The sequence below is a fragment of the Thalassophryne amazonica genome, chromosome 15 (assembly GCF_902500255.1).
Source record: "Thalassophryne amazonica chromosome 15, fThaAma1.1, whole genome shotgun sequence".
In the NCBI taxonomy this organism is placed as follows: Eukaryota; Metazoa; Chordata; class Actinopteri; order Batrachoidiformes; family Batrachoididae; genus Thalassophryne; species Thalassophryne amazonica.
Genome location: NC_047117.1, coordinates 41,921,682 through 41,944,586, shown reverse-complemented (window position 1 = coordinate 41,944,586; position 22,905 = coordinate 41,921,682). Strand labels below are relative to the sequence as shown.

Here is a 22,905-nt window from a genome sequence, read left to right as displayed (position 1 = left end):
TTCTACCTGGAAGGTAACGTACCTCAGCTGTCTGCGTGACAATAACCTTTGTGACTTTTTGTGCATTATATTTTGGACTGTTTTTCCAACGAGAGGTGGAGGTAGCTTTCCTGCCGTGCTGATTCCTGGGTGCAAACGCATCCTCATTCACTTGCTTTTTGTTCCTCGCCAGCAGTACCAGATCCGACACGCGGAGGCAGTGGCCACCTGGGAGTTCGGGACTTGGCGGCTCCAGTATTCCCGGGGTCTGGTGGCGGAGGAAATCGTGTGGTTCCGGTTCTGCTTTGGACAGGCATCTCCTATCTTCGAGCCTGCCAACACGACACCTTGTGAATTGACTGTTGTCTATTGTTGCAATCTGTTGTATTTGTTGTGCACAGTCACAACAGTAAAGTGTTGTTATTTGACCTATTCCATTGTCCGTTCATTTGCGCCCCCTGTTGTGGGTCCGTGTACCTACACTTTCCCAACAAAACTCACACCTCATGAAATGCTAATGGATAGAATAATGCCAGTACCAATGTATAGGTGTATGCCTAAAAGTGCCTCCATACTGAGTGTTCTAGAGCAAGACAATAAAGTTTTTGTACAATTATCAAAAAATTCACCAGTCTGTCTATTCGCAGGAAAGGAGAAATGCAGGGACCCAGGAGAGTGAACTAAGCCCAACTACCATCAAACAAGGTGAAGAAGTGTATGTTAAGGTGTCTGCCGGAATTGGAATTACCCTTGGCGCGAGGCACAATACATAGTAACCCATCCCTTCGGAACAGCAGTTCAAGTTGAGGGCACTCAAAACTGGTTCCATCTCAACGACTGTGTCCGAAAATCTGGCACCACCAGTTCCTGGCTCAAAAGGGAATACATAGTCTCCAGAAGCAGACATCAACCATCATTCATATTCTGGAGAGTTATTGCTAATATCAAATATTCATCATGATGAAAGTTCTGAAGATGATGCAAAAGACTGTGTTAAAAGGATCTCTGTTATGGCAGAGACTTTTGTGGAAAGACAATGGAGGATGAACAGTCACTATCAATCCACCAAGGACTGCCCAGATAACTCCTTCCCCGATGATACAAGCCATCCCCCTCTAGCCTGTGGTGCAGAACGTTATAACCAGCATAACCAAAGCACAGTAACTTTCCAAGTCATTATCTTCCCTGCAATGTGTTGGAGGGTTTGGTAAGGAATACAGCAGCAAAACTAAGGGCCCCTTCACATATAACATGATTGAAGCCGACTAGCGCACGAAAGAGGAATTGCATGCCACGCGTGAAAAATTGGAGCCACCTCAAATTTGTAACAACTCAAATTTTTGCCGCTGATGAGACAGACAACCCCCCCCCCCCCCCCCCCCCGCCGCATCCTGTTTGGGGTGCGCAAAGGAAATATTGTACTCTGCAATGTCTGGCACCCAATCATCATGTGCACTAGACATGAACATTGTGCAATCACACCAAGTACACTGTGTGTCACACCACATCAGCGCTTCTCCGTGACGTGTTGACACACATTGTGGCTGTGTGGATGGAGTCTAACATCCATGACATGGTAATTCAGATGAATCCTCTGACACGAGAGCTGGACTGACAATGCATGTGTGATTGCATGCTCAATCTGGACATTATGCTGCAATTTCAGGTGCTGTGCATCACTGCATCTCTGTGATGCATTGACGTGCACTGCAACCATGTGGACAGGGTCTAACATCCATAATGACATGATAATTCAGATGAATCCTTTGAGACAAAGTGGCGTGATAATGCATATGTGATTACATGCTCAATCTGGACATTATACTGCAATCACAAGCGCTGTGTCAGCGAGTCAGTGCACCTCAGAGCCAGCTGACTAGGCTGTTACTGTGATGCTGAGCATCACATGCCATGTTTGACAGTGACAAAACAGGTTTAAAATACAAGAAAATAAAGGATGAAATGTGGAATCTGTGCCCCCACTGAGGAAGAGGAGACTTTGGAGGGTAAAAAGAGGGCCATGAGAAATCTGGACCCCTAACGCACACACGCTGATGCACACACACATACGCATGGATCGGCTCCTGCTGGAGTGGAGCGCACAACCGGTGTTAACACACACTTAAGGGGGAAACGTCAATACTGATAAAACTGGACAGCGTGGCTGTTTTGTTTTATTTATTTTATTTGAAATTTACACAGAGAGGCGTTGCGTAAAAGCAGCACCACATTTTGTATTCGAGGGCGCAAAGAGCACCGTGTTTGGTTGCTTTGCAGTGGTTGGTGGTGGTGATGCTTGCAAAGTTTTTTTTCCTTTAATCTGGCACAACTGTATAGCAATACATGACTTTTCTCCACTTTTCACTGTTGGCCAGTCAGATATTAGCGCCAAATTGTCACCAGCAACTTTACCAGCCTGTCAGTGACGGACTGGTGGATTGCTGTCTGTCCTTCTCTGCCAAAGGAGTTGACTCCGAGCTCCTCCTGAGTGACCGAGCTCCTCACCCTATATCTAAGAGAGCGCCCAGCCACCCTGCGGAGGAAACTCATCTTGGCTGCTTGTATTTGTAATCTCATTCTTTCGGTCATGAGCCAAATCTCATGACAATAGGTGAGGGTCGGAACGTAGATCGATTGGTAAATCGAGAGCTTTGCCCCCTGCTCAGCTCTCTCTTTATCACAATGGTCTGATACAGCGACCGCATCACTGCAGACGCTGCACCGATCCGTCTGTCGATCTCACGCTCCATCCATCCCTCGCTCGTGAACAAGACCCCGAGATACTTAAACTCCTCCACTTGAGGCAAGGACACTCCACCAACCTGAAGAGGGCAAAGCACCTTTTTCCGGTCGAGAACCATGTCCTCAGATTTGGAGGTGCTGATTTTCATCCTGGACGGTTCACACTCGGCTGCAAACCACCCCAGTGCACGCTAAAGGTCCTGATTTGATGAAGCCAACAGAACCACATCGTCCACAAACAGCAGAGATGAGATTCTGTGGTTCCCAAACCAGACCCCCTCTACACCCTGGCTGCGCCTAGAAATTCTGTCCATAAAGGTAATGAACAGAACTGGTGACAAAGGGCAGCCCTGGCGGAGGCCAACATGCGCTGGAAACAGGTTTGATTTACTACCGGCAATGCAAACCAAGCTTATGCTGCGGTCGTACAGGGACCAGATAGCCCTTAGCAAAGGACCCTGGACCCCATACTCCCGGAGCACCCCCCACAGGGTGCCCCGTGGGACACGGTTGAACGCCTTCTCCAGATCCACAAAGCAGATGAGGACTGATTGGGCGAACTCCCATGAACCCTTGAGCACCCAGTGGAGGGTGTAGAGCTGGTTCAGTGTGCCGCGACCAGGATGAAAACCACACTGCTCCTCCTGAATCTGAGGTTCGGCTATCGGTCGAATTCTCCTCTCCAGTACTCTGGAATAGACCTTACCGGGGAGGGTGAGGAGTGTGATCCTCCAATAGTTGGAACACACCCTCCGGTCCCCCTTCTTAAACAGAGGGACCACCACCCCAGTCTGCCAATCCAGAGGCACTGTCCCCGACCGCCACACGATGTTGCAGAGGCGTGTCAACCAAGACAGTCCCACAACATCCAGAGACTTAAGGTACTCAGGTTGGATTTCATTCACCCCAGAAGCCTTGCCACCGAGGAGCTTTCTGACCACCTCGGTGACTTCGGCCTGGGTAATGGATGAGTCCGCCTTTGAGTCCCCAGTCTCTGCTTCCTCTTCGGAAGACTTGATGATGGGATTGAGGAGATCCTCGAAGTATTCCTTCCACTGCCCGACAACATCCCCAGTCAGGGTCAACAGCTCCCCACCCGCATCTTAGACAGCACCGGTGGAGATCTGCTTCCACCTCCTGAAGCGTCAGACAGTTTATCAGAATTTCTTCAAGGCCGACTGATAGTCCTCCTCCACGGCCTCCCCAAACTCCTCCCAAACCCCAGTTTTTGCCTCTGCGACTACACGGGCTACAGCCCTCTTGGCCTGCCGGTACCTGTCAGCTGCCTCTGGGGTCCCACTTACCAACAAAGACAAGTAGGACTCCTCCTTCAGATTGAAGGCATCCCTTACTTCTGGCATCCACCACCGGTTTCGGGGATTGCCGTTGCAACAGGTACCAGAGACCTTGCAACCACAGCTACGAGCAGCTGCATTGACAATGGAGGTGGAGAACATGGTCCTCTATGTCTCCAACCTCCACCGGGATCTGGGAGAAGCTCTCCTGGAGGTGGGAGTTGAAGACCTCACTGACACAGGGTTCCACCAGTCATTCCCAGCAGACCCTCACGATACGGTTGGGTCTGCCAGGTCTGACCGGCTTCCTTCCCTCCCAGCGGATCCAACTCACCACCAGGTGGTGATCGGTCGACAGCTCAGCCCCTCTCTTCACCCGAGTGTCCGAGACATGTGGCCAAAGGTCAGATGATACAACTACAAAGTCGATCATCGACATCCGGCTCAGGGTGCCCTGGTGCCATGTGCACTTATGGACACGGTTGTGCTCAAACATGGTGTTCGTGATGGACAAAGTCCAACAACTGAACACCACTCGGGTTCAGATCTGGGAGGCCGTGCTTCCTGATCACCCCCCTCCAGGTCTCACTGTCGCCACCCTTTGGGTGTTGAAATCCCCCAGGAGAACAATGGAGTCCCCAGTCAGAGCACTATCTAGTATCCCTCCCATGGACTCCAAGAAGGTCAGGTACTCTGCACTGCCACTCAGCCTGTAGGCCGAGACAACAGTGAGAGACCTGTCTTCGACCCAAAGGCGTAAGAACACGACCCTCTCATTCACCGGGGTGAACTCCAACACATGGCGACTATGCTGGGGAGCAATAACCAATGCTACCCCAGGTCTCCACCTCTTCATGTGGGCAACAGCAGAAAAGTGGAGCGTCCAGCCCCTCTCCAGGAGATGGGTACCAGAGCCCAAGCTGTGCGTGGAGGTGAGCCCGACTATCTCAAGTTGGTATCTCTCAACCTCCCGCACAAGCTCAGGCTCCTTCCCCCCCAGTGAGGTGACATTCCACGTCCCAACAGCCAGAGGCTGTGAGTGCGGACTGGGCCGCTGGGCCACCCGCCCTTGACTGCAACCCAGTCCTCTCTGCACCCAACCCCCATGGTCCCAAATGCAGGTGGTGAACACCTGCATGGGGGCAGGCCCACATTGCCTGGGGCCTGTAGGCCCTGATTGGTATGTACAATCAATGATATGGACATATGGGCTGATGGAGGCATAGTCTAATTAGTAATTACAATTAATGATTGACAGCAACTGGTGTTGACATGTTCTGATGTTGTTTTTCCAATAATATTTAATACTTAATATTAAATTTAATATTTAAGGTGGACACCCTCATACAAAGTGAGAAAGCCCTATCAAGACATGTTTTATAAGAATATATATTTTTGTATGTTTGCTTTTTAGTCTTATGAGTGGATTAAGTTACGGTATACTATTGTCCAATAAGACACTTTTGCATCTTGATTTTGTTCATTTTTCTGTGCTTTGGGATCTTTATGATTGCAGAACTGCCTTCACTGAGAAACCACTACATCTATAATGCTGGACATAACTGCACTTTTAGTGGTACATGTGTCCTGTATTTTATATTGTATGCAAATTGCTTTATTTTACTTTGCTCCTTCGCGGTACATCAGCTTGGGACTCCGACGAGGGTGGTCTCATCTCCTCCACTCTCCCTTATCTCTGTTCTCTGCCTTTGACCTTCAGGTCCCTACTTCACCAGACTGTGAATTCCTCAAATTATATTGTACCTGTATACTTATAAGGTTTTGAAAAATCAGGTCCCATCTTATCTTAGGGACCTCATAGTACCATATCACCCCAATAGAGCGCTTCGCTCTCAGACTGCAGGCTTACTTGTAGTTCTTAGGGTTTTTAAGAGTAGAATGGGAGGCAGAGACTTCAGCTTTCAGGCTCCTCTCCTGTGGAACCAGCTCCCAATTCGGATCAGGGAGACAGACACCTTCTCTACTTTTAGCATTAGGCTTAAAACTTTCCTTTTTGCTAAAGCTTATAGTTAGGGCTGGATCAGGTGACCCTGAAACATCCCTTAGTTATGCTGCTATAGACTTAGACTGCTGGGGGGGTTCCCATGATGCACTGAGTGTTTCTTTCTCTTTTTGCTCTGTATGCACCACTCTGCATTTAATCATTAGTGATTGATCTCTGCTCTCTTCCACAGCATGTATTTTTCCTGATTCTCTCCCCTCAGCCCCAACCAGTCCCCGCAGAAGACTGCCCCTCCCTGAGCCTGGTTCTGCTGGAGATTTCTTCCTGTTAAAAGGGAGTTTTTCCTTCCCACTGTCGCCAAGTGCTTGCTCACAGGGGGTCGTTTTGACTGTTGGGGTTTTTCTGTAATTATTGTATGGCTTTTGCCTTACAATATAAAGTGCCTTGGGGCAACTGTTTGTTGTGATTTGGCACTATATAAATAAAATTGATTTGATTTGATTTGATTTGATATTGGATTCTGGATCTATTGGACTACTATTGGATTAACCATGGAATTGATCAGATGGTCTCTGAACGCTATTGACACCATTTTTTCTACAAGAAGGTCAGGACCGGGGGATCCTACCTGCCCAGATGGAACGTATCCTGCGGGCTATGTCCTCGACTCCTGGGGGTCTTGGCATGTTGCATGCTTGGCGCCTTTCTCCGTTGAGGACGTCGAGATTTATTCATTTTTGGTCTCATGGTAGTAGGGCTGGTACTTTTTGGCTTATGTGCTGCCCCGATCTACTGGAAAATTGGGGAGACGGCGGCATCAAGAACCACGGCCCCTCGCTTGTCCATCATGATTAACGAGGTTGGCAAGGCAGTGCATTCTCAGACTGCAATGACTCTTGAACTCAGACACAAATTGGATGACATCTTGGAGCAGATGCGTGCCTTGCAGTTGAAGTTGAAGATTTCAGAGGCCGGTGAATATTCTTAATTCATAATTGTGAATATTCTTAATTCATAATTGAGATTTGATTGTGCAAGTGGAACTGTTAAAAAGTGATTTCACTGCTGAAACCATGACATTACTGGCTTATCAAGTTCTCAGGGTGCAGGACTACTTTGTGTCCCTAAGGTGAATAAGAAGTCTGCGGGTCACAGAGCTTTCTCTTATCGTGCCTCTGTTCTGTGGAATGATCTCCCTGCATCAATAAAACAGTCAGATTCTGTGGAGATTTTCAAGTCCAGACTTAAGACACACTTATTTTCCCTTTCATATGGCTAGCATACTGGTACAGTTTTGTTTTACGCTTTTTACTCTTTTAATTCTTTTATTAGTAATTGGAGTGGGCTGCGGCCTCAACTTTACCTAAATTCTGGGTCTTTTAGTGAAGTTTAGAGCTAGTGGCCGGCGATCACCTTAGTATTTCCCTGTTTTTCTTGTTGTTTAATGCTGGCAAATTATACAGTATTTTTTTGTCTTTCTGATGCCTGATTCTGTTTTTTCTCTCTTTTCAAGGTGCAGCTCCATCCAGAGATGGGAGTTGTATTCATGTTGGCGATCCTCCTGTCCTGTGCGCCAGTAGCATTTCTTGCATATTTGCCCGTGTATTGTTCTGTGAATTGTTCTGTAATTTATGTTTGTAGCATGGCCCAAGCAGAGGGTCACCCCTTTGAGTCTGGTCTGCTTGAGGTTTCTTCGTGAGAGGGAGTTTTTCCTTACCACTGTTGCTTTGGGGGTTGGTAAGGTTAGACCTTACCTGTGTGAAGTGCTTTGAGGCAACTGTGTTGTGATTTGGTGCTATATAAATGAAAATAAATTGAAATTGAAATTGAAAATCAAGCCAAATTGCCCTGCTGTCTCCTGCAGAGGGATTTGTTTTGGCCTGGGGAACATTGGCTGTTTCTTATCTCATCTCACAAAGACAATAAACTGCTTTTCACAGGACTGAAGCATGTTCCATTCCCTTCCCCCACCCCACCCACCCCCACCCCTCCCCATCAACACCTCCCCTCTCCGGCACCCGCCAACGCCATTCCTTCCCCTGCGGGGGCTGCGCGGTTTTTAGCTGCAGCATGCCCCCGTTCCCCCCAAGCTGGCAGCGGCATGACTCCAGTTACAGCGGCTACCACACACTCACATCGCCTCAATTTGTAAAACGGACTGTTTCAAGTTTAGTGCACATAAACAATGTCAAATGTATATGTGTTGTCTTAATTCTGATGTGTGCCATTATTACGGTAAATAAGTAATAATTGTGGATTAATTGCTGTTTGTCTGTGGAATGTGAGTGTGGAAATCTTGTTGTTGTAATGACAATGATAATAAAGCTATCCATCCATCCATCCATATGTTGTTTGATTGCAAACCCATGTATTCTTAAATTCATTGAATCACAGTAATATCATACTCAAATGTTTGCTGTTTACTACGAATTTCATTTGATTCTGACAGTCAGATATTCATTTGTTGGGACTGCTTTATGAGAGTCTTTGACTCTTGGAAGGAGGGTGTGTTACTTTATGTATCTCCATTCTTTTATACTACAGTTATCTGACCAATTTTTTTCATTACAATGTATTAGTGTATTACATCACAATACATTCATTTTGTTCAGTCTAATTGTTTCGTTTGGTTGTTCATTTCTCAACTTTTGACATTAACTAAATACGGCATGTTTTTTTCTCTCTGCCTGAAACTGTCAAACTGTGTTTTGTCTGGCCTCTTAAGTCAAGACCCTGGGACCCAAGGTAACTAGAACTTGTGACATTTGATCATAAAAGTTCTTTCTCATGGGGGCATATAAAACGTGCCTCCAAGAGGGGGTCTTTGTCCTTTGTCTTCTTGCTTTCTGATGGTCTTTTTTTTTACTTTAATTTTTTTCTCTCGTTGTCTTTGGTCTTGGCCTTTATTTTGCTCTTTGACGATATATCCTGTGATCTGTTTTTTTTTTGTTTGTTTGTTTTTGAGTAATAAAAAGAGGCCACATTTTTCCTTGTCCTGTTGGATGAACAACATTTTTCAGCAGAAACTCAGTGGCATCAGATTGTCTGTGTTTGCAAGTGTGCTGAATTAAGACTAAGATTTGGTTGTTCCATAACTTCCTCAACTCAGCCATCAAAAGTGTCAAAGCTGCAGGCAGTGATCTTCATTTTTGTGGATCCTGGGCCACTGATATCATTAATTAGAAATGTTCAGCAATGTTGGTACCTTTACAGAAGTAATTGGTCTGGACTACTTTTATAAACCAATTTTCCATTGGAATCAGAAGCTTAAAGCACTTAACAATGATGTCTCTCATTCACCCAACACACACACTGATTGCAAGGCGCTCAGCTGCACATCAGGAGCCACTGGAGAAACTTGCAACCTTGACATTGTAAAGCACTTACAGGACCTGCATAACAGTACATGGGGATAAAGAAACAAACACTGCCCATTTACCATTTGTATCATAAAAAAAAAAAAAAAAAATTGTTCCATGTTGCTGTTTTTTTCCTCTCTCTGCAAGTCCATTTACTGTTTATTCAGTGTTATTATGGATTTCTTTAAAAAGAACAGGAAAGAAAATAATTGAATACTGCCTTTTTTAAAAATTGTGTTTCAGTGACCCTTACCAAGAGTGGTTCTGATGTCCAACAGAGTGGTGGCTCGTTTCTTTCTGCTGGGGACTGGACACTTCAAATCTAAAATTACAGCACAGACCGGTACTTAAAGAAAAAAAATCAATCAAACTACATTCAGTCCCTACAACAAATGAGTAAATGTCACTTCTCCCACTAAATGTAGTGAAATTATTACTTTTTTCTTAGTACTTACTCCAAGAGCTGTGTTTTGAAGCTTTGACAGCATTGCTGGCTTCTTCTTGGTTGCTTCAGGCTCAGTTCTAGCATTTTTTTAAAGTTGATTGCATAACAGAGGCCAGTTTCTTCAGAGAAGTTGGTAATATATGATGCATTCCCACAAGAAAATCAAAAGCTTTGATATATGTGACCTTTATTGAACTCTAAATTCATTTCCTATATCCACTTACTCCACTCAAAGGTTGTCAAAGTCAGTCCGCATGTCCACAATGTGATACTTGGGCAACAGATTGGGTAAGGGTCCATGCATGCCCCGTGCCCACTATGATAGTCATGAAGGCCTAAAAGGAACTGTGAACATGAGACAGCTAATGGGGTTCCGCTGAAACAAGAAGTCCTCAACAGTGGGTCAGGCAGAGGTGATGGCTTTAACACCCAAAGGCTGTGAAGGAGGGATTTCCCAGCAATCGGACCAGGCTGGGGATCTATTAAGGCCCGTGTGTTTGTCAGTGTACAATGACATCCCCACATTCAAAAACCCATGCACAGGCATCTCTAGATTACCCTGGATGCAGATTTTCTACACTGCACTGTCCATGCACGTCTTTTGGTGATCAGCAAAGAGAGACAGATGAAGGATTGTGAATCTGGATGCCCTTACTTTGGACCTGGTACGGAAGTGGCAGATGTGTGATTCAGTCATCAAACCCATGGGAGAGGTAGAAGGGTTTTTTTTTGGTAGCTGCATCTGTGACCGAGCAGGCTTATTTAGGATACGCTCTGCTCACCCTGAACAGGGATGGGGCAAGAAAAGGTGTTCTAACCATAGTCTGCTTCAGCTTAACCTGTCTGGATTGCAGCATCAGAGGGTGACCAGCTCTGTGCCAGAAAAACAAGAACCCATGTGTTGAAATTTGGTACATGGAACATACGAATCTTGATGGGCAACGAACTCAGGCCAACCAGAAAGACAAACAGCTCTCATCTCTCATGAACTCCAAAAATTTAAACTTGACATCCTCACATTGAGGGCAACAAGAAGAGTAGCTGAAGGCCAACTAAGGGAGGAGCAAGGGGGCTACAGTTTTTTTTTTCTGGAAAGGACTTCCTGAGGAGAAACAACAAATACACTGTGTGGGTTTGTTCATCAAGAAATGTCTCCTTCCAAAATTCAAGGAACTCCCAGTGGGTGTCAGTGAATGACTGACACACCGTCTCCAAATTGCAAGGGAATGCCACGCCACAATCATCAGTGCCTATGAATCAACACTTGATGCTGATCATGATGATAAAGAAACCTTATACATCAAGCTGGACACCATTCTATCTGCAGTACCAGCAACTGAAAACATCATGCTCCTTTGGTGACCACCAGCTCTGGAACAGAACTACTGGGAGAAATTGTGTCGGCAAGTGCAATGTCAGTGGTACTCTGCTTCTCACAAACTGCACAGAACATCATCTTGCCATCACCAACACAATCTTCAGGCAAAAACAAAAGTTCAAAGTCTCTTGGGAACACACTCTCTCAATGCATTGGCACCTGCTCAACTACATCAGTGTCCAAAAGCATGACTAGAAAGGTTTACTGTACAACAAGGTAATGACTATTGGACAGATCATCATCTGATCTGTTCCAGGATCCAGCTAAACAATCACCCCAAGTGGAGGCCTGGAAACTGTCAAAAGAAAGTCTGGATGACAGTAAAGCAAAGTGACTGCAAACTGAAACTTGCGAACTGAAAAATCAGTGGTGGATCAACAAGGCTGCTGAAATCCAAGCCCTCAGCAACAGAAATTATAGCAGATGCATTTTCAATGCCAATAAAGCAATCTATGGCCCTTCTGCCAAAGAACAAGCACCTCTTCAAAGCAAGGATGACCTGAGTCTCCTGAATAACAGAGATGACATTAGTGCTCAATGAAAAGAACACTTTGAAGGCCTCTTGAACACGAACCCATTGTGGAGGAGGAGGAAGTGCTCAGCCATTCACTAACATAAGACATTGTTAAAGTACTCAGTAGAACCCAAATACTAAAAGAAACTCTCCTCGCCCCTTAAAGGCACAAAAAAAAAAAAAAAAAAAAAATCAACAAGACACAAAAAGGACGATATGGGAAGTGATCCCTCGAACGTCTTGCTGTGAGGCAACGGTGCTAATCACAAGCCCGTAACCCTTACATGCTGTGCATATTTGTTTCCTTCACAAAACTGTGCAAGGCAGCAGTGTGGATTCGTGGTTAGCACTGTTGAGTCACAGCAAGAATGACATTTCCGCTTATTTTTAATGCTGTCAAATGTCAAAACATATATTTGACCAGAACATAATGTAAAGGTTAAATTCCAAAATTAAATATCCTTACAGTCCCTTTGTCCCACACCCCCACCCACCCACTCATCCCACATTTTCCATAAATGTCAATGCAAGTGTCTCTAACTTAACTAATAACTGGGTCATTCAATGTGAAATAATCAGATTTTCCAAAATCTTCCTGGATCACCGACTCGGATTCTCATGATTTTTTTTTTTTTTTTACAAGTACTCACGTGTCTGATGAACACATGCAAAATATTTCTGCTTATTTCCAAGTAGTTTTTTTTAGATATAACTTTTTTTAATCAGGGTACCCAGAATCCTATTTTACACTTGCAAATGCATTTTGAGCTTTCTTTTATTTTTAAAAAGCATTATCTCAGCTAAAAATGCAGATATAAAGCTCAGATTTGGAATACACCCTATTTAGGCACCTCAGATACAATAGTAAATTTCAAAAATGGAATACAGAGCTAATTTTTCATTCTGTAGCATCACAAAAATGGCAGTTTGTCTATTCTCTGAGCTGTACTAAAGAAGAAGGGATTCAATGGATAATCTTCATACGAGGTCTGTGAGAAAAGTACCTTTTTATTTTTTTTTTCAAAAACTATATGGATTTGATTCATATGTTTTTACGTCAGCCAAGCTTGAACCTTCGTGCGCATGCGTGAGATTTCCACACCTGTCGGTTGCGTCATTCACCTGTGAGCAGGCTTTGAGTGAGCACTGGTCCACCCCTCCCGTCGTTGTTTCATTGCGAGGAAATGGCGGAATGATTTGGGCTTTTTTTCCATCAGAATTTTTTCAGAAACTGTTAGAGACAGGCAGCTGGAAACCATTCGTAAAATTTATCTGGCTTTCGGTGAAAATTTTACGGGCTTCACAGAGAATAAGGAGTGTTACTACAGCTTTAAGGACGGCCCACAATGGCGCACGGCGTGCCGCGCTCCGAGCCGCCATCGAGAGGCAGAAACCACCACATCAATTCTAAACGGATGGCTGTGTGGAGCCGGGACCGTCGTGTGCAATTTCTCTGGTTATCACAAGAGCTGGACAACAGCCATTTTCCGGCAGATTTCACTTTTAACAAGAGATTTTGTCATGGAAAGCCGCGCGGAGGCTTCGCGCGTCACGACCGATTCACTGATGAAGCGAGACAAAGGAACACCTCCGTTTCGGAGTGTTAGAGGACAAGTTGGGACATGCCTATCTCGGCTTTCAGTGCTTACCAGTCTAGTGAGTATAAGAGAAATTGTGGAGAGCTGGGCATGTCCCAACTTGTTAAAAGTGAAATCTGCCAGAAAATGGCTGATGTCCAGCTCTTGTGATAACCAGAGAAATTGCACATGACAGTCCCGGCTCCACACAGCGATCCATTTAGAAATGATGTGGTGGTTTCTGCCTCTCGATGGTGGCTCGGAGCGCGGCGCGCCGAGCGCCATTGTGGGCCGTCCTTAAAGTGGTAGTAACACTCCTTATTCTCTGTGAAGCCCGTAAAATTTTCACCGAAAGCCAGATAAATTTTTCGAATGGTTTCCAGCTGCCTGTCTCTAACAGTTTCTGAAAAAATTCTGATGGAAAAAAGCCCAAATCATTCCACCATTTCCTCGCAATGAAACAACGACGAGAGGGGTGGAGTAGTGCTCACTCAAAGCCTGCCCACAGGCGAATGACGCAACCGACAGGCGTGGGAAAACTCACGCATGCGCACGAAGGTTCAAGCTTGGCTGACGTAAAAACATATGAATCAAATCCATATAGTTTTTGAAAAAAATAAAAAGGTACGATACTTTTCTCACAGACCTCGTATTGTAGAATACACATATCTGGGGTACTAGTTATTTGTGTGTAAAATATTGTGGTCATAACTTGAACGGTTTTTGAATTATTGACTCTTGAAAAATCGAACATGACCGTAAAATGTCAAAAATAGGCCTCCAGTCTCTTTATGATTTGACCATGTGGGCAAATGCTCAGTCACTTCATAATTTTTTTGTGGAGAGCATATAGATATAGCAACATTGTGTCAACATTTGTTTGTCTAACTCAAATGCCTTCATAGTGAAAAAAATTTGCAAAGTAGGGTACCGTAACATGGTGCGAACCAATTTTGAACCTGTATTTGCATATTCAGAAAGCAATATATCAGCTCTGAATGGAAGCATAAAGCTCAAATTTGGTATTTACAACATTTGGCACCCCAAAATAATGGATCAACTTTGAAAGATAAATTACTAAGCTTATTTTTTTCTTTCATGGCATCATAAAATTAGCAATTCAGTCATCAACACAATTTTGTTACAAAGATTGAAGAGCTGTACTCTGAGAGTAAATTGAGAGATAATTTTGATATTTCAGAATTTATTATCTAAGTAAAATATATTTATCAGGATGGGGGCTCTCTCAAAGCAGGTGAAATCTTGCATGGTGCAGTCAAGTGTATACGTAGTCTAGTATTAAATTAATAGTGCTTTGTTCAGTAGCTAAAACAACTAAGACAATATGTATTTTTCTTAATCTGTTTATTTCATCAGAGGCATTGATAGGGCAAGGGAATTGTTGTTATAACAATTTTAGACAAGCTGATGATGAGCCACTGCAGTTTACAAATAAATCTGATATCAAGAGTAACTGCTCATTGTTTTAAATGTGGCTGATGATGTAATCAACTGCTGCACCTAAAGAAATTGGAGTCACCTGTTCACTTGCCAGTGTATATATTGTATCAGAGTAGTACATGTATTGCTTTGTTTGGAGTAATTAATTACAGCTTATGCAGTTCTTATGCATAAATATATTTATGCATAAATATATGCATAAATATATTTATGCATAAATATATGCATAAATATATTTATGCATATATTTATTTTACATTGAATTCCTTCTTTAGTACAGCGCTTTGAAATTTTGTAATTTTTTGCGAGAATGGACAAACTACCATTTTTGTGTTGCTCCATAATGAAAAATTAAATCTGTATCCCATTTTTTTTTTTTTTTTACTACTGTATCTGGGGTGCCCAAATAGGGTGTATTCCAAATTTGAGCTTTATATCTGCATTTTAGCTGAGATAATGCCTTTTAAAAATGAAAGAAAGTGCAAAATGCATGCGTGAGTGAACGTAGGTTTGTGGGTAGCTTTATTTAAAAAATTATATCTAAAAAAAACTACTTGGAATTAAGCAGAAATATTTTTTCATGTGTTCATTAGACATATGTAGGTACTTGCAAAAAAAAAAAAAAAATCATGAGAATTTGAGTCGGTGACATGGGAGGCACCTGATGATTTCACATGGAATGACCCACTGGATTTAAAGAAACTTCAACAAAATCTTTGTCTGCAGTAAATACTATCACTTTTGAGTCAAAGGGGAGCTTGATTCTTGGCAGAAGACTGTGCTCTAATAAGAACCAGGGTCATTTAGTTGTTATTGTGTCCCAGTAAATTAAAAGCCAATGCACAGTGCTCAGTGCAGTCCCTCCCATGGAGTCTTCCCTGCTGCAAAGGCAACACCATGGTTACCAATATTTCTTTGCTGGTACCAATGATTGGGATTCTGGGAATGCTGCTGACAGGAACAAGGAAAATGACACTTGAAAATGAAGTACTGGCACCTTGTCTGTAGGGAGTCCCAGCTGCAGTGTTGGTCTCAAACACAAGCCCAGCATCATAAAACACACTCAAGCTGTCTTTTCCTCCACCTGGTGTGCAGCCTGTGTCATACTTCTCCACTACATCCCACACCTGAAGACGATGGGAATCAGTGAAGATTTAAGAACTGAATTCCAAAAATCTCAATAAAGTCACAGAGTAAATTAAATTCTGCAAAGCATGCATAAAATGCCTTTTTCTGGGTGAGGCGATGCTTGTTATTTAGGACGTAGACCCCTTTGTCAACAGCCACCAGTCCCACTATAGCACCTGGGGTTCCTGTCACTTTTAGACCAAACATTTTGCGAGGTTCATAGGATGGGACAGCTCTGGTTGGTTCCAACTTCAACTAAAGAAGGATGGTTGAGAGTGAAAAAGATGCAGATTTATATTTCACCAAAGTAATTATTCATATTTGTACACACATACAGAGAAGTTCAAGTTATGTGTCAGAAGTTAAATAAGTTGGTGGATGTGTCTTACTACGCCCATGCAGGTGTCCTTGACGTCAACCCAGATAGAGTCTGATACAACTTCATTGGCATTTGGATGGTAATAGGCGACGATGCGGAATGATGGAAGCATGTCATTGGTAACTGTCTGTGTGAATGAAATCAAGACTTGGCCTTGTGCTTTATAACGGCCATGTTTCACCAGCTGACCTCTGCTCAGAATCTACAAATAGATGCGTAAATGTCAGCACTTATCAAACAAGACTGCACGTGCTCAACAATAAGCTGATAAAGAAAGAGACATGAGTGTCAAATGTTCTTCACCAGGTATGTGATATCATGTTGCTGATTTGACTGCCTGTTGAGGTTGAGGTTTATTTTCAAGTTGTTTCCCAATTCCACCTCAGCTGCATCCACACCTACATGAAAGATGATGTACAATTAGTGCTACCCCCCCCGCCCCAATAAAAAGATCATGCACACACAGTTCTTCATAAAAGCTGTTACCATTACAATTATCCACTGATTGTCTTAAGGAAGTCAATTACCAATGTGGATGTAGTTGTTGCTTTTGGTAGTATATGGGTGAGCTGTCATGATGGCAGAGGCTTGCCTTACAGGTGGAAGATCAGGATGACTGGTTTTTGCCTAAAATTAAATGCACACTGTGGTTATTTAAACTTCAAGGACCAAATATATTACCAAATTATTGGTAACACTTTATATTAACTGCATGCTATAAAGCATTAGTAAAGTATTTATAAAGTATAACAAAATGCTTAAATAACTACTTGTAAAACATTTACAAAACATTCGTTTTCATTAGTTACTCATTGGTAAGAACACAAATAGATGGCTTAATAATTATTAATAACAAAATATGTAATGTCTTTATAAAACATTTATAAATGATTTTTTTTAATTCTCTATAAACCATTTAAGAAAAGTTAATCATTAGTAGTTCATCATTTACAAATGTAAAATCATACTCTATTCATTAGTGATAAAAATACTTTACAAATCATATTTTATTGTCTTTACATTTTTTCCTAAAAAATTAATAAGCCTTTACTAAGCAGTAATAAACCAGTTAGGCAGTTAGTTGATGCTCAATGTATCCGTTATAAAATTTGTAAAGATTGTATTAACTACTTTTCCATTAAATACTTTATGTATCATTTGTTAATAATGTACAAAGCTCAAGTCTCTTTCCCTATCGCTATATGTATGCAGTTTTAAAGACTTTATCTATGTACAAATTCTTCTTTCAATGTACAAATAAGCCTTAACTGAGCATTAGTTTAGGATTTGTAATATCCTTGTGGTGATTGTGTATATGCTTAATATATTTTAATTTTAATTTTTAATTTTAATTACCTATAAATGTTTATAAAGACATTACATATTTTGTTATTAATAATTATTAAGCCATCTATTTATGTTCTTAACAATGAGTAGCTAATAAAAAAGAATGTTTTGTAAATGTTTTACAAGTAAAAAAGAATGCTTTGTAAATGTTTTACAAATAGTTATTTAAGCATTTACTTACACTTTATAAATGCTTTACTAATGCTTTATAGCGTGCCATTAATATAAAGTATTACCAAGGTATTACATAAATTGGCATGCCCCAATTGGAAATTAAACTTTGACAAATGTGCTTATTTATTGTAAATACATTTTGGTCTGCTTTGGTGATTTTGGTCATATTACTAATTTCCTGCACCAAACACATTGATTAAAACAGAGCATTATAATTCTCATTTATACCATGGTCAGTGAGAATTCCATGTCTAAATGGTGTGCATTATTTTCGTATATACGCACACGTAGTTCGGCAAGTTAAATCACTGTTATAATCACTCCGTTCTGGTCGTCACCATAGCAACGCGCAAATCAGTTGGTGCAGATCAGCTGTGTTTTGACAGGTGAATGACAGAAAGTGATAAAACATGGATTTCCAAGTGAATTTTAATATTTTTGGCCAAAATGAAACATTTCAAGAATGGAAAGAGGAGAAGAGCAAATGAGAAGAACAGCAAAAGCAACGGTATAAAGATTTAACATCAGATGAACTGGACAAGATTGAAGACGGGAAAGAAGAAGAGAACGGTTCTATCCTTGTGGGCTCCGCATCAAAACAGCGAGCGTAGTTTCTGGACCTGTTGGCTGCAGCTCCACGCAGCAGAGAGGAGGGCGGTGTGAGTTGCCCACTGTGGCGCGAGCCCGCAGACTCGGTAAGCGCATCGGAGACAAAATATCTTGAGACTGGTATAAAATAGTCCCAAATACTCACACATTTTTATTAAGTTCTGTTAACTTAAATAAATATTTGTATGTTAGCTCACCGTGCGGGACCATGGTATAAGCGGATTAAACAACTCAAAGCCGTGCATTATACGGTTTGAATACACTTCGCGGAGTAACACCACTCAGCTTCGCGTCGTTGTGTTTTAGACTCCACGTCATGCATTCAAACCGTATAATGCACGGCTTCTCGTTTAATCCTTACATAACGTTTATTGCACAACTGTGGAAGTTGTACTGTGTTCAGTTTATTAAGGTCTCTGTTGTGAAAGTGTAGTGACATGGACCCACAACAGGGGGCGCAAATGAACGGACAATAGAAGAAGTCAAATATGAACACTTTACTGTTGTGAATGCCACAACTACACACAGCAGATTTTTAGAATGAATACAAAGTCAATCAATCAAGGTGTCGTGTGGGCAGGCTCGACGATAGGAGACGTCCGTCTGGAGAAGAACCGGAACCACACGATTTCCTCCGCCACCGAACCAGGAGAATACTGGAGCCGCCAAGTCCCGAGTACCCCAGGTGGCCACCGTCTCCGCGTGTCGGATCTGGTACTGCTGGCGAAGAGCAAAAAACAGTCAGCAAGTTCGTCTTCTACTAGTCAGGTGGGAAAAACACCTCCACCTTAACACCAGAAAACACAGTTCGTGAAGAGCCTGAAAAGTACTACTTAGCCGGTTTGGAGTGAGGGGTGAAGACGTCACTCCTCCATTAACCACAAACCCAGCTCCCAGCTGGCAGTAGTAGACAGGAACTCCTACAACACTCAGAAAAGAGAGAACTTGTGCGAACGGCACAGTCAAAAACGGCTGAGAATATTACCTCCTTCGTAGGACGATATCTCGGCGACGTGGTGGAGGTGTTGTCCTGCTTTTATCAGGGGTGAGGAGTAGATGATTGGTGCAGCTGTCATAGCCGATGAGTGACAGCTGTCACCCCGGCCGCTCTTGTGGGGCGGCAGCGCCCTCTCGTGCCTGAAGCCCGCACTTCAGGCAGGGCGCCCTCTGGTGGTGGGCCAGTGGCCCAAACAACAGTCTCCCAAACTGTGTGTGTGTGCACCCCCAGTAGATTGCCACTTGGGCATACACAAGAGAAAATGTGCAATGTCGGAATGTTCATTTTTGTATTCACTGCCAGTCAAAAGCGTGGACACACATTATTTTGAATGGGAACATGTCTGCAAACTTTTGACTCGTACTGTATATTTGGTCTGGCTGGGTATTTTTTTCAAGCTGGCATGTGTTAGTTTTTGGAACAAGCAATGAACATTTTCACAGCACTTGCTATCAAAAGGTTAACATTTTCAACTTGTGCCTGCCACAGCAGCACACAAAAGGCATGTTGCTCTGTTTGACAAAAACAAAAAGATAGCAGTGCAGATGGTCACCTGGTTTTGATCAGATAAATTAATTACGTATATTACTGACAGTATCTTTTTTTTTCCTGTATAGCGGGTGATGATAAACTGCCTCCTTCCTGAAATTTGTCTGAAAGTCTGAACTATCCAAAAAGTGTTTTTACACATCAAACCCATAGACCATGTTTCAATTTGACTTAGATCGACACCACCTCTTTTAGTTAGACCAACATTGTGTCCTTTGGTCCAAACCTGTTGTGTGGCCGCCAGAAGAGGAGGTACTGCTGGCCCACCACCAGAGGGCGTCCTGCCTGAATGGCGGACTTCAGGCACAAGAGGGCGCCACCGCCGCACGGGAGCAGCTGGAGATGACAGCTGTCCCTCATTACCATCTGACAGCTGTCCCTCATCATCATCACCATCACTATAAAAGCCGGGCAGCAACTCCACCTCGCTGCCGAGAAATCAGTCTACCTAGCAGGTAAACCTCTCAGCAATTTTGGTGCCAATCGCACAGTGATCTTTGATTGTCTTGCAGGCGTTCCTGGACCTTTCCACAGCTGGAGGCTGGGATTGTACATCCAACAGGAGACGACGTATCTCTCTCCTCACGGATAAGTAGTGTCAGGACCTGCACGTGGTTGTTTGGAGGTGGAGGTGTTTGCCCTCCGGACGGAACTGTTTGCTGACTGTTTACTGGGTGTGTGCACACACACCTACCATTAACTGTTTCTGCTTCCTGCCAGCAGTACCAGATCTGACAGCTGGAGATGGTGGCCACCTGGGGACTCAGGACTTGGCAGCTCCAGTGTGTTCCAGATCCGTTGGCAGTGGAAATCGTGTGGGACCCGGCTCTTCTCTGGACAGACGTCTTCTATCCTCGAGCCTGCCCACACGTCACCGTTGTACATTGTTTGACTCCAAAACCTGTAATTGTTTGTATCTCGTTGTGCACTTCACAACAGTAAATTGTTACTTTTGGCTTATCCATTGTCCATTCATTTACGCCCCCTGTTGTGGGTCCGAGTCACGACACATTCCCAACAGGATTTCTCAGCCAGCATCATGGATCCCAAGAGGCGTCAACCATCGGATGAACCACCAATGGAAACGCAGGGTGCACAGGCGTCGGCAGGAGGCGTGTTAGGTGAGCTGCAGCAAATCTTATCCACCTTCACTGCTCGATTGGACTTGGTAACTGAGCAGAGCGTTATACTTAATTGGAGGATGGAGGCTCTCACCGCACAGGTGGAAGCGCACACGCAGGGCGCTGCTGCAGCACCTCCTCCTGCTGACCGAGTGCCGCATACAGATATACCAGTGGTCGTTCAACGAACCCCCCCCCCCCCCCCCCCGTCCCCTGAAGCATACATAAGCCCTCCAGAACCGTACGGAGGTTGTGTCGAGACGTGCGCAGACTTCTTGATGGAGTGTTCACTCGTCTTTTCGCAGCGTCCCACCATGTACGACTCAGATGCCAGCCGGGTGGCTTATGTTATAAATCTGCTTCAAGGTGGAGCACGCACCTGGGCTACGGCGCTTTGGGAACAGAACTCACAGCTTCTATCAGCATACACTGAGTTCGTGAGGGAGTTCAGACAAGTGTTCGATGACCCTCATAGAGGCGAGACCGCTTCAAGCGTGTTGCTGTCGTTAAGACGGGTGTCGGACGCAGCGAAGTATGCAGTCGACTTCCGCATCGCGGCTGTGCGAGCCGGCTGGAATGCTGTTGCGCTCCACGCCGCCTTCGTAAACGGACTGTCTCTGGTCCATAAGGAGCAATTTAGATCAATCAATCAATCAATCAATTTTTTTTTATATAGCGCCAAATCACAACAAACAGTTGCCCCAAGGCGCTTTATATTGTAAGGCAAGGCCATACAATAATTATGTAAAACCCCAACGGTCAAAACGACCCCCTGTGAGCAAGCACTTGGCTACAGTGGGAAGGAAAAACTCCCTTTTAACAGGAAGAAACCTCCAGCAGAACCAGGCTCAGGGAGGGGCAGTCTTCTGCTGGGACTGGTTGGGGCTGAGGGAGAGAACCAGGAAAAAGACATGCTGTGGAGGGGAGCAGAGATCGATCACTAATGATTAAATGCAGAGTGGTGCATACAGAGCAAAAAGAGAAAGAAACAGTGCATCATGGGAACCCCCCAGCAGTCTACATCTATAGCAGCATAACTAAGGGATGGTTCAGGGTCACCTGATCCAGCCCTAACTATAAGCTTTAGCAAAAAGGAAAGTTTTAAGCCTAATCTTAAAAGTAGAGAGGGTGTCTGTCTCCCTGATCTGAATTGGGAGCTGGTTCCACAGGAGAGGAGCCTGAAAGCTGAAGGCTCTGCCTCCCATTCTACTCTTACAAACCCTAGGAACTACAAGTAAGCCTGCAGTCTGAGAGCGAAGCGCTCTATTGGGGTGATATGGTACTACGAGGTCCCTAAGATAAGATGGGACCTGATTATTCAAAACCTTATAAGTAAGAAGAAGAATTTTAAATTCTATTCTAGAATTAACAGGAAGCCAATGAAGAGAGGCCAATATGGGTGAGATATGCTCTCTCCTTCTAGTCCCCGTCAGTACTCTAGCTGCAGCATTTTGAATTAACTGAAGGCTTTTTAGGGAACTTTTAGGACAACCTGATAATAATGAATTACAATAGTCCAGCCTAGAGGAAATAAATGCATGAATTAGTTTTTCAGCATCACTCTGAGACAAGACCTTTCTGATTTTAGAGATATTGCGTAAATGCAAAAAAGCAGTCCTACATATTTGTTTAATATGCGCTTTGAATGACATATCCTGATCAAAAATGACTCCAAGATTTCTCACAGTATTACTAGAGGTCAGGGTAATGCCATCCAGAGTAAGGATCTGGTTAGACACCATGTTTCTAAGATTTGTGGGGCCAAGTACAATAACTTCAGTTTTATCTGAGTTTAAAAGCAGGAAATTAGAGGTCATCCATGTCTTTATGTCTGTAAGACAATCCTGCAGTTTAGCTAATTGGTGTGTGTCCTCTGGCTTCATGGATA

General features: G+C 43.6%; 1 protein-coding gene across 1 annotated transcript in view; it reads right to left on the bottom strand.

Moving 5' to 3' along the window:
- Window positions 1-22,905, bottom strand: part of c3a.1 (complement component c3a, duplicate 1) — a 259,058-nt gene that overhangs the window by 129,167 nt on the left and 106,986 nt on the right. The window contains exons 12-17 of the mRNA XM_034189134.1: window positions 16,748-16,847; window positions 16,524-16,618; window positions 16,231-16,422; window positions 15,941-16,096; window positions 15,711-15,840; window positions 9,592-9,660 (exon numbers count right to left, since the gene is read on the bottom strand). Of these exons, the coding sequence (XP_034045025.1) occupies window positions 9,592-9,660; window positions 15,711-15,840; window positions 15,941-16,096; window positions 16,231-16,422; window positions 16,524-16,618; window positions 16,748-16,847 (742 nt within the window). The remainder of the gene's footprint in view (window positions 1-9,591; window positions 9,661-15,710; window positions 15,841-15,940; window positions 16,097-16,230; window positions 16,423-16,523; window positions 16,619-16,747; window positions 16,848-22,905) is intronic.